Source organism: Phascolarctos cinereus, unplaced genomic scaffold, assembly GCF_003287225.1.
Source record: "Phascolarctos cinereus isolate Bilbo 61053 unplaced genomic scaffold, phaCin_HiC Scaffold_726;HRSCAF=1367, whole genome shotgun sequence".
Taxonomy (NCBI): domain Eukaryota; kingdom Metazoa; phylum Chordata; class Mammalia; order Diprotodontia; family Phascolarctidae; genus Phascolarctos; species Phascolarctos cinereus.
Window position 1 is genome coordinate 375692238 of NW_027556098.1, and position 12473 is coordinate 375704710.

General features: G+C 40.1%; 1 protein-coding gene across 4 annotated transcripts in view; it reads left to right on the forward strand.

The window, feature by feature from the left end:
* The first annotated feature begins 314 nt into the window (after positions 1-314).
* Positions 315-12473, forward strand: part of STPG1 (sperm tail PG-rich repeat containing 1) — an 89148-nt gene continuing 76989 nt past the window's right edge. For 2 of the 4 annotated variants that reach the window (XM_078145594.1, XM_078145593.1), the window contains exons 1-2: positions 315-371; positions 9885-10019. In XM_078145594.1, coding sequence (XP_078001720.1) covers positions 9959-10019 — 61 coding nt within the window. In that variant the 5' untranslated portion in view covers positions 315-371; positions 9885-9958. Of the gene's footprint in view, positions 372-9884; positions 10115-12473 lie in introns of those variants that run through there. The other 2 variants (XM_078145592.1, XM_078145591.1) reach the window with 1 other exon arrangement.

Below are 12473 nucleotides of genomic sequence, written 5' to 3' on the forward strand. Positions count from 1 at the left end.
CCGGGGGTTGCAATTAGGGGCCCCTAAGCACACAGGGGTGTGTGGGGGGGAGAATCCTGTCTATCCGCAGGAGTCCTTCTGTTCTAGGACCGTCCTTCCTCTTTCATAAACAGCGCCTTCCCTTCTCCCCGAGACGACGTAACTGCACAGTATGACGTGTGCTTAAGCAGCGCATGCGCCCTGGGAGGCCCGCGGTCTTTCTTCGGGCTGCTCCTTCAGAAGTCTCTGAAAGGCTTCCTGTGATTGGCCAGAAGGAACTGGCCTTTGGATTGGCCCAAGAAGCTCGAAAGCTTTCTACAGTTAGTATTTTTGTTGCTATAGCGACCATGCGGCCAAGTCCATGTCTTTTCGGGATTTGCCTTAGAGGCTAGGTAGGAGAGGTTGGGGTGGGGAGGGGGTTTAGGGGAGGAGAAGAAAGAGCCTGGGCTCCAGGGAGGCCCTTTGCTGGGAAGGGTGGGCCCCTAAAACCCCCACCTGCAGAGGCCAGAACCCTCGGATATTCTAGGTATGGGGCCACGCGGGGGCTGTGGTGGGGAGGACCCCCCCATTAAAAGACCACTCCCACCATCCGAGGAATGGAGAGGCAGTGGTGCCTGAGCCTAATCTCAGCTCTCTTAACTTTGGGAGAATTCCTGAGCCTCAGTTTCCTCATCTGTGAAATGGGGATGATAATGGGTATACTGGCCTACCTCTCAGAGATGTTGGGGGTCGGGGATTCTCTTTATAGACTACCAGGTGCAATGGAAACGTTAGTTTGGGTTCTCACCTTCCTCATCTCGGTCTCCTGGATTCTCTGTCTTCTACTCAAGTTCCAGTCAAAATCCCATCTTTTACAGGAAACCTTTCCCAGTCATCTTTAATGTTAGCGCCTTCTCCCAGTTGTGATTGTCTCCATTTTATCGTATATACATCTTGTTTCACGTAGCTGCTAGCGTGTTGTTTACTTAAAGGAAAATTCTATGTTTGGGCTTTTGCCTTGATTAAGGAGGCAAAACTCAGGAAAAAGGGAATTAAAAGAATTATTTTAAAATGTCAAGGTAGCAACCCCGGGCTGATCACTGGAGACCAAGGGATTCCAGGTGGAGCCAGCTTTTATTGATAACTTTAGTAATGAGATAAAGACAATTGGATAGGCCCAGCAAAAGGGGATGGGCCATAGCACTTCAGCACATAACCGATGGCTGGTATGTGAGGGCTAACAGGTAGGAGATGCCCTCTACCTGATGTGTCCCAGGTACTATGAGAGCTGCAGATTGGATGATGCTTCCCCCAACAGAGCCTTCCCCCAAGACTTATTTACAAGCAGTAGTAAAGGGTCACTTAGCATAACTTTCAATATTTCCTCCTTTAGACTGAGCTCCATCAGGGACCCTTTCCCCTTTCCCCTGTGCTTTAGCACAGTGCCTGCCACAGAAGGTGCTAAATAAATGTTTATTGTCTGACTGACTGGAAGGAGTCCTGCATTTAGAATTCGAGCCAGATTCAAGTCCCAGCTCTGTATCAGATAAGTATTTCCATTGTCTGGGCCTCGGTTTCCTCCTCTGTAAAACAGATTGAACTGTACGTCTCTAAACCCTATGGTCCTAGTTATATCTTGAGCAAGAAGCCTCTCCCCTCCAAGCCTTGGTTTCTCCCTCTGTAAAATGAAAGCAGGATGGCATAGAGAAACTAGAAGCTAGTTTTCAAGTCAGGAAGACCTTGGTTCAAGTTCCATCTCTTATATCTGCTGGCTCTCTGACCCTGGCAAGTAAGTCATTTAATCTCTCAGTGCCCCAGGCAGCTTTCTAAGGCTAATTTCCACGGGAGCCCGTCTACATTGATGGGAGTTTCTCACTACATGCTCTCTGTACTGATAAAAGCACAAAACAAAACAAAACAAAACACACACACACACACACACACACAGGGAGGCTTAAAAAATAAAAAAGAGCTAATAACACCTGCCACATGGGGTAGCTTTGTCAATCAAAGTAAGTAACCAGTATTCAGGGCTTTTCGACTCTAAAGTGCTTTTCTACTTGTATTTGGTATTTTTGAGGTTGTCCAGCTGTTTGCCTCCCAGCAGGTTTTCATTGAAGCTTATTCATTGAGATGTCTTTATTTAAAAATAAATAAAAACAATACAGCCAAGTAAACTTTCTTAGTACATAAATTAATTTCAAAATATAAACTTTTCCATCCCTCTTTCTAAGTCTCTGATCTCTTTTCCATTCATTCTCAATCATTTTTCTTTTTCCATGGTCATAGTTGTTGTTTTTAAAATTTTTGCTTCAGCTTTTTTTCCTTTATGTTGTTTTATAAAAAGCTGTCCAGATTTCTTTGTATTTTTTCATACTTGTAGGTCTTAATTGCATTATAGTATCCCATGACATACATGAATTCTTTTTCTTTTTCTTTTTTTTTGGTCTGAACCTGTGATTTTTATCACCAGGAGGAAACTTCCCCAGCTGATGTAGATCAAAACTTGTTTGGGGACTTATGCAGTCTTAGATAGTTGCCCATTGAGAAGGCAACTGAGAGGTTAAGCCACTTGCCTGAGGTCACACAGAAAGTATGGGACAGAGAAAGAATTTTCTTATTCAATCATTTAGCAAGTATTGATTAGGGACTAACTATTTGCTGGGCAGTATGCTAAGGACTGGGGATACCAAGACAGAAGTGAAATGGCCCTTCTCTCAAGGAGCCTACATTCTAATGGGAAAGACAACTCTCCACACATATGAGTATATACATATAGAATCTCCTCTGGGCTCACTCCCCCAACTCATACTGGCACTGGTAGATTGGGTCCCCAGAGAATGGTGCCTACTCTTTCTCAGGGTTTTAGGAATAATTCTGTAGGTGGCTATTCTCCTAAAACTGTAGATTTCAAGCCCCCACTGATGAGCTTCCCCTTAACAATCAGCCGTAGATTGTCTGCTGTCACATAGACATTTACTAAAATGACATAGGCAAGGATAATAGGTATGCAGCATTATCTGGGTACTGATATCCCTCAAATACACACAGAATATATGGGGGATGGGGAGTAGAGAAGGCTCAGACTTATGGGACAATGATTATGAGGCATACTTGTAGGGAACACATATAGCAACTCAACTTTAGAACTTCAGGGACTCAAAAGACTTTTTTGGAAGGGTCTTCATGAAGTTGCTGTGAGATATAACTGATGATCATCTGGACTGTCTCCTTGAAGGGCACATCATCTCTCTTTTAAAAAAAATTAACTTATTTTAAAAATTAATTTAAAAAATTTTGAGTTTCAAGTTCTTTTCATCCTTCCATCCTCTCCCCCACTGAGAAGTCAAGCAATATGATATCAGTTATACAAGTGAAGTCACGCAAAACATATTTCTATATTGCAAAAAAGCAAGAAAAATAAAGTGAAAAAATGTGCTTTAATTTGCACTGAGGAGTTCATCAGTTCTCCCTCCTAAAGTGGATAACATTTTTCATTGTGAATTCTGTGGAATTGTCTATGATCAATGTATTGATCAGAGTAGATCAGTCTTTCACAGGTGATAATCGTTACGTATCACTGTTACTGGGTATGATGTTGTCCTGGCTCTGCTCACTGTACCTTGCATCAGTTTATGTAAGTCTTCCCAGGTTTTTATGAAGGCATCTTGTTGGTCATTTCTTGTAGCACAATAGAATACCATCACAATCATACACCACAGCTTGTTCAGCCATTCCCCAATTCAAAGGCATCCCCTCAATGTCCAATTCTTGGCCACCACAAAAAGACCTGCTATAAATATTTTTGTATATATAGGTCCTTTTCCTTTGTCTTTGATCTCTTTGTGGTATAGACCTAGTAGTGATATTGCTGGGTCAAAAGGTATGCACAGTTTTATAGCCTTTTGGCATAATGCCAAATTGTGCTCCAGAATGGTTGAACTAGTTCACAACTCCACCAACAATGCATTAGTGTCCTGATTTTTCTATGTCACCTCCAATATTTGTCATTTTCCTTTTCTATCACGTTAGCCAATTTAATCGGTGTGAGGTCATACCTTAGAGTTGTTTTAATCTGCATTTGTTCAGGCTAGGGCTGACTGATCAGACACAGGGTTCTTTAAAGGGGTTGTTACTTCTGCTTGACAGATTGATCTGCTGGATTCCCTGTGTGGGGCCCACTTTATCGTTAGGAGCTGCATCGTTTACCACCTCCATTATCTGGCTTGGCTGGATGCATTTAGAGTGGTTTTTTTTTCTTTTTTCCCTAGCAAGGGCAACAACTCTAAGCCTGGCCTGGCAGAAACCTTGGATCTCTAGGAGAGATCATAAATCTAGAGCCAAAAGGGACCTCAGAGGCCAACTAATCCAAAACTGAAAAAAACTGGGGCCCAGGAGGTTAAGTGACTTGCCTAAGGTCACTTAACTTTTGGCATGTGTCAGTGAGTATCAGAAATGGAATTTGAACCTTCCGATTCTAGAGACTATATTCTTTGCACTATTCTATGCTACGTCCCTCAAGAGATAAAGAAGGTATAACTTCTCCTAGTCAGTAATTCTTCCTTTTTCAGAGCAAGCTCCCCACTTTTACTTACGGTGAATAGCCAGTTGTATTTCCCATGCTCCTGTTGGGGTCTTAGGCACCAACACGAGGGCCTGGGGACAGATGTCCTGTCATTGCCTCAATGGTCCCTTTATGTGCAATTGTGCCTCTGAGCTGTTCTCAGGTGTAGAATGCCTCCTTTGCATCTGAAAATCTTTCCCTTTATATTTTATTATCTCTGATTTTGCCATATGGCCTTCAACCCAATGAATACAGGCAGTTGGGGGAGGATATACTACTAGCTAAGGGTACTAGGAAAGGTTTCCTGAAGAAGGTGACAATCCTGCTTCCCAGCACGAATGTGCCCCAAGTCATTTAACTTTGAAGCCTACTGTTGGGATGTGTAAGCCACCTACGAGTTTTTTTGCAATTACATTTAATGCTGTGGAAAGGTTTGAACAAGCATCTCCCTTTTTGGTTTTTGATAACCCTTTTAGGATATGTTCTCCCTGACACCTCCAACTTTGGACCTTAGTTGGGAGTTCTCAGAGAAGAAATTTCTTATCTCATCCCCATTGAGGCGGTGAATGTAGGTGGAGCATAGGACTTAGACCTAACAGGAGGCCCTTCATGGTCATCGAGTCCAAGCCTTCATTTTATAGATGAGGGTCTTCCTCATTGTCTAATTCTTACCTGCAGCAGCATAATCTCATTTTCTGAGAGAGACTTAATAAAAAAAATACATTTTTTATTTTTTAAAAATAGTTTTATTGATGCCTTTTGATTTTTTAATTAATTAATTAATTTTTAGTTTTCAACATTCACTTCCACAAGATTTTGAGTTCCAAGTTTTCTCCCCATCTCATCCCTCCCCCCACTCCAAGATGGCATGCATTCTGAATACTCCTTCCCTAACCTGCCCTCCCTTCTATCTCTCCCCACCCTTGTCTTATCCCCCTCCCCTTCAATTTTCCTGTAGGGCAGGATAGATTTCTATACCCCATTGCCTGTATATCTTATTTCCCAGTTGCATGTGAAACAATTTTTTTTAACATTTGTTTTTAAAATTTTGGGTAAAAATATTTAAAGTAGCAATATAATTTCCACTTTATTTCTTAGGACCCATCTGACTTGGAAGGGAGTGTGGGGTATTGGAATGAACCCTGCTGGAGATATGGATTCTAGGGTGGTGAACTGGATAGAATTAGAGTGTTAGCTTAGAGTGTTGAACTTGGTATCAGCCAGACTGAGGGTTGAAGATTGTCCCTGCCACCGACTCTGTGTGTAACCCTGGGCAAGTCACTTCATCTCCCAAGACCCAAGTTTCCTCATCTGAAAAATGAGGGGTTGGGCCAGATGACCTATATATACTGTGCCTTCTGGCTCCAGGTCTACGATTCTATTATCCTATCTCATCCACTTAGTGACCATGGCTGTTTCATAATCTATAAAATAAGGATCTTGGACCAGATGATCTCTAAGGTTTCTCCTAGTAATAGTATTCTGTGTTTCATTATCCTTCCCAGCTCTGTGACTAGGAGGGAGAACCCACTTAAAGTGTTTTGTCTCTAGACATGTTATCTTGGATCTACTCACATTTTAAGAGTTATCATGGGATAGTTACTTGTGGGACAGAATTAGGCAGCTATTCCTTAGCCTTTCAGAGGAAAAAGAAAAAAAAATCACTAGTCCATATATAGAAATGAAAGTTTTGCTAAATGTAAGGAAAAAAAGAAAATCTTTACCCTTGGGCAACGATAAGTCTAATTTCATAAGCACAAAGGGAGAAGTGACCCTAGGCAGTTTCCAGTGTTCTCCCAGCATGTCATAGTTAGGACGCAGTGTTCTTAGCCTAAAGCTCTGTTGGCAGTAATAAAAATGATAACTCAAGAACAAGTAACCTCCACTGTTTTAGCAAGTATAAAAGGATGGGGTTTTAATCCTAGGGACAGGTTTATGGCTAGTAAGGAAAACGTGAATTAATGTTTCTAAAACAGAACAACCTTGAGAGCAGATGATGCGTGCTCTCCAAATGCCAGCCTAGCTGAGTGAAGAGGAGCTGCTCTCCAGTTGTCTGGCCATTCGGTGATGAATTCCTGGGCCATGACAACCCATAAAACAAAGAAAAGTACAAAATGGTTTTTTGGGCCTGTTCAGCCTCTTTCTGCCCTGGACAGTTTGATAGCTCTCCACTCAAACAATCCCACGTAGGCTTTCCTTCAAAATGACCATTGTATGTTAGTATGCAGCAGAACTGATTCATGATGCAGAACATTTAAAAAGACATGTACTCAAGCTTTGAGATTTAATAAAATTAATAATTTTATTGATTTGTCGAGGACAGTCTTCAATGAAACTGGCAAAGAATATGATGACTGCTAGAACGGTTTGGTGCCATGACCTTCACCTGGGCTAAGAGGTCAGCAGTTTGACCCACCATTGCCTTTGACCAACAGTACAAATGTCAACCCAGTTGTTTCAGGATAAACCATAAGATTCAAAAGAGTTAATCAGCTTTGAATGGTTTGGCACCACTTCTGTTTGTTGTCAAGTATTCATAGACAGTAACATCTTTGATGATTAGTTGGTGATGATATGAGACAAATATAAGCAAAACATCAAGTCCAGCTGTGTTTGTAGATTCATCCTTTTTTTTAAGAGACAGAGATATATTTAATTTTTAAAATTACATACAAACCAATTTTTAACATTTAAAAAAATGTAAGTTCCTAATTCTTTCCCTTCCCTCTTTCCTCTCCCTACTTTTCGAGAAGGCAAGCAATTTGACATGTACAGTAATGCGCAACATTTCTATATTACCTATATTGTGAAAGAAAACATAGGCCGACCCTCCCCCCCATGAAAAATAAAGAAGTAAAAAAAAAAAGGCATGCTTCAATTTGCGTTCAGACTCTGTCAGTTTTTTCTCTGGAGGTAGGCAACGTGTTTTATCATAAATCTTTCATAATTGTCATAGATCACCATATTGCTGAGAATAGCTAAGTCATTCACAGTTGATCATTGTACAATGCTGCTATCATGTACAATGTTCTTCTGGTTCTGCTCACTTCACTTTGTATCAGTTCATGTAAGTCTTTCCAGATTTTTCTGAGAGCACCCTCTTCATCATTTCCTATAGCACAATAGTATTCCATCACAATCATAGACCACAACTTGTTCTGCCGTTCCTCAGTTGATGGGCATCCCCTCAATTTCCAATTCTTTGCCACCACAAAAAGAGCTGCTACAAATATTTTTGTACAAGGTATTTTTCCTTTTTAAAAAAAATCGCTTTGGGAGACAGACCTATGTGTGGTTTGCTGCCTCAAAGGGTATGACAGTTTTATAGCCCTTTGGGTGTAGTTCCAAATTGCTCTCCAGAATGGAGAGCACCAGCAGTGCATTTAGTGTCCCAATTTTTCCACATTCCAACCAGCATTTGTCATTCCTTTTCTGTCATATTAGCCAATCTGATAGGTGTGAGGTGGTACCTCAGAGGAGTTTTAATGTGCATTTCCCTAATCAATAGTGATTTAGAGTATTTTTTATATGATTGTAGATAGCTTTGATTTCTTTGTCTGAAAACTGCCTATCCATATCCTTTGACCAATTTATCAATTGGGGAATGCCTCTTATCTTTATAAATTTGATTCAGTTCTTTAATTAGTTGAGAAATGAAGCCTTTTTCAGTGAAACTTGCTGTAAAATTTTCCCCCAGTTTTCTGTGTTCCTTTTAATTTTGTCCATGTTGGTTTTGTTTGTGTAAAACCTTTTAAATTTAATGTAATTTGTATGCTATCCCATTTGTTATATATGTATTTAGTATTGATATTATTTCTTTGTTTATGGCATATTTTAGTGAAATGTAGTTTTCCTGCTTATCTCTTTTAATTTGATCTATTTTTGCTTTTACTTTGTCTGAGATTATGATTGCTATTCCTGCTTTTTGAAAATCTCAGCTGAAACCTAATAGATTCTGTTCTATTCTCTTACCTTTACTCTGTGTATCTTCCTCTGTTTCAAGTATGTTTCTTACAAACAACGCATAGTAGGATTCTGTTTTTTAATCCACTCTGCTATCTGCTTCTGTTTTATGGGTGAGTTCATGCCATTCACATTCAGTTATGATTACTAACTGTGTATTTTCTTCCATCCTATTTCCCCTCCTGTTCATCCTACTTTCTTTCTTTTCACCCTGTCCCTTCTGAAATGTGTTTTGCTTCTGACCACCACCTTCCCCAATCTAACCTCCCCTCCCTCCCATGCCATCCCCTTTCCCTCCTACTACCCTGTAGGGTAAGATAGATTTCTACACCCAAGTGAGTATGTATGTTATTCCCTTTTTCAGCCAGTTCTGATGAAGGTAAGGTTCAAATGTTGCCCATCCCACCCCTCCCCCCCACCCCCACCCATCTTTCCTTCCACCATAAAAGCTTTTGTGCCTCTTTTATTAGCTAATTTACCTTATTCTTCTTCTCCCTTCCCCTTTCTTTTAGTGCATCCCTTTTTCTCACCCCTTAATTGTATTTTTTTATATTGTCCTGTCATAGCCAGTTCACAACCATGCCCTCTGCCTATGTATACTCCTTCTAACTGCCCTAATAAATGATAATGTTCTTGGGAGTTACAAGTATCATCTTCTCATGTAGACATATAAACATTAAACAAATAATGATTCAATTCCATTCAACTCCACAAATTCTTAGAATGGCATGGGCCACAGAATTTTGCCCAGCCAATGTCACTCTGCAATGAGTTTAGTACTAAATCAAAATATATAATATATGACATGTAATATAACCAATAGAATAATATCACTATAAAATATATTATAGTAAATGGATATAAATATATAATAAATTAATATAAACAATATATCCAATTATCTTACATTAATTATAAATGAACATAAATAATATAGCCCAGTAGAATATCACAAAACCCTAGCTAACTGAATATCATTGTTTGCACAATGGGCATTCTTCATTCACTTGTTTCCTATGTGGCTAATTAGGCCAGATTCTTTTGAGTGAATATGGGTGGCTGTGCAGTGTTCTGGGCCTTTAAGTTCCTTAAATTAGGAATAAGGGAATAAGCATTTATTAAGTGCATATACCGTGTCAGTCAGTAAGTGCTTTATAGATATTATCTCATTGATTCTAGCCTTAACATCCTCTGTTTTAAAGTCCCTCCCAGCCATAACATTCTATGTTCTAAGGTCTCTTCTAATGATAGCATTCTATGATTTTTATGGATAAGTACAGTTCTTGACCTTGGAAAGGTTATAATCTGGTTGGAAAAAAGGATGTATGCATGAAAAAAGGGAGATACAATGGTCATAATTTCATTCATGCCCTAAAAATGTTGCATTTTGATGTTCTAGGTGGTAACTAGAAGAAAAATGCTAGGGACGTTTTCCTTCAGACGAGTGGAACTTGTTGCTGTTTCCTTAGTGATATGGCTGCTGTGGAAAGTGAAACCTCCAGAAAATCCAGAGCTTTTAAGAAGATACAAAAAGGTCTTGTGAACTTGATAAACACTTGCTTTATATGGGGAGAGAAATCTACAAACACATAACCCATGCAGTTTGCAGAGCTGAGTTGTTGGAATGCAGTAAGTAGGGTGCTTGGCAGTGCATTGCGGCCGAATGAGCTCTGGGGGGGTGGGTCTCAGCACTGCCGCTTAGTGGTGGGATGTGACCAAGTCATTGCCTTCCTCTGCATGTTACTTTGCTCCCTTGTAAAACGATGAGGTTGGACTCAATGACTTTGTAAATTCCTTTTGAGCTTTGACATTCTAGGCTCTGACCTTCTCCTCAGCTCTAACATTATAATGTTACTTCCAGCTTCACCATTCTATGTTCTAAGATTCCTTTGAGTTGTAATGTTCTTTGTTCTAAGATCCCATTGAGCTCTAATATTTTTCCGTATTCTGAGGTTCCTAGATGCTCTAACATTCTATATTCTCTCTATATTTTATATTCTAAGCTTTATCTTTAAAAAAAAATTCTGAATTAATTTAATTGAATTTTTTAGGCCATGTCCAAAAATGTGTGTCTTACTCTGCATATTAATCCAATCAGGAGGTGGGTAGAATGCCTCATCATCAGTCCTCTGGAATCATGACTGCATCATTCAGAGTTCTGAAGTCTTCAAAATTGTTTTCACAGTGTTGATGTTAGAGTATAAATTGTTTTCTTAGTTCTGCTCACTTGTCTCTTTAGCAATCCATATAAATCTCCCCAAGGTTTCTCCAAAAACATGTTTTTGTTCATTTCTTAGAGCACAATAATATTCCATTATGTTAGTATACCATAATTTGTTTAGCCATTCCCCACTTGATGGACTGAAAGGACTATTATAAACATTTTGTACATGTTGGTCCTTTTCCTATTCCTTTGTTCTCTTGGGGTTATAGGCTTAAGCAGTTGTATCATTGGGTAAAGGGCATGCAATAGTTTAGTGATTTTTTTGGGCACAGCTCTAAATTGCTTTCCAAAATGGCTGGGATCAATCCCCAGCTCCACTAACAGTGCATTAGGGTGCCTGTTTTCCTGCAGCCCCTCCAACAATTGTCATTTTCCTTTTTTGTCATTTTTGGCCATATGGCAACTATGAGGTAGAACCTCAGAGTTGCTTTAATCTGCCTTTCTCTCATTTCAATCTCTCAATCTATTTTCAATATTCTGAGGTTCTTCCAGGCTCTAATATTCTGGGTTCTAATCTCTTTCTAGTCTACCATATATGTTCTAAAGTTCCTTTTAGATTTCACATTCTGTATTCTAAGGTCTCTTTTGAGTTTTAACACTTTTGTGTTCTGAGATTCCTTCTAGTTCTAACACTCCATGTTCTAAGGCTCCTTCTAACCCTAATATTCTGTACTTTTATGATCTTTTCCATCTCTGGTCTTTTGCATCTTGTTGAGGGTAGCAACTATATCTTTCCACTCTTGTGTCCTAAGCCCTAGTAAATGTTTGTAAATGCTTTGTACGTGTTTGTGGCAACAAAGTGATTCTGTGCAGTGTCTGCAGAGCACTCCCTTGGCCAGGATAAATAGGAGCCTTTGCCCTGGGTCCAGTTCTTTTGTTCTTTTCTCCCAAACTGTAGGTCCTAGTGGCTGGTCAGGGATGCAAAGAGGCTGGAGATGCAGCAGGAGCCCGGAGTTGGTTGCCTGCCATAGCAGATGGTCTTCCTAAAATAAAATTAAGGGCTTATATTAATAATTGGCTGCCCTCCCCTTACCCATTTTTAGCTGGGAAAATTGTGATAGATTGTCTATCCCTGTACTATTTATTTCACATACACATATCTCACATAGGCTGAAACGTTATGTCAATTTCTATTCAGTTGAATTAAATTCTGCAGATATTTGTAAGCACCTACTATGCACCATGTGAGGCACTGGGAATTGTCGTTCAGCCATTTCAATTATGTTTGAGTCTTCATGATCCCATATGGGGTTTTACTGGCAGAGATAGAGTGGTTTGCCATTTCCTCCTCCAGTTCATTTTGTATATGAGGGAACTGAAGTACATAGGGTTAAGCGACTTGTCCAGGGTCACAAAGCTAGTAAGTCCCTGAGGCCACATTTGAACTCAGGTCAGGACTCCAGTCCTGGTACTCTATACACTGAGCTACCTACCTGCCCTCACTGGGGATACAATAATTTTTGTTTTTTAGATCCACCCCTGCCCTCAAGGAGCATACATTCTGTTTGACATGATTTCATTGTGGAAGTAGGGGATGGTTGGGAGTAAAATGGGGTGGGAGCACACAGGGTTAATTGCCCTGGGTCCTCATGTGCTAAGCACCCTGTACCAGCATTTATAACCATTGTCAGCACTGACAATCAATTTTGTAGTAATCTCTGAGAAAGAGAGAGAGAGAGAGAGAAACAGAGAGACAGACAGACAGACACACACACACACACACACAGAGCACTAGCTGAACATGGAGGGAGGCTCCATGGGTTC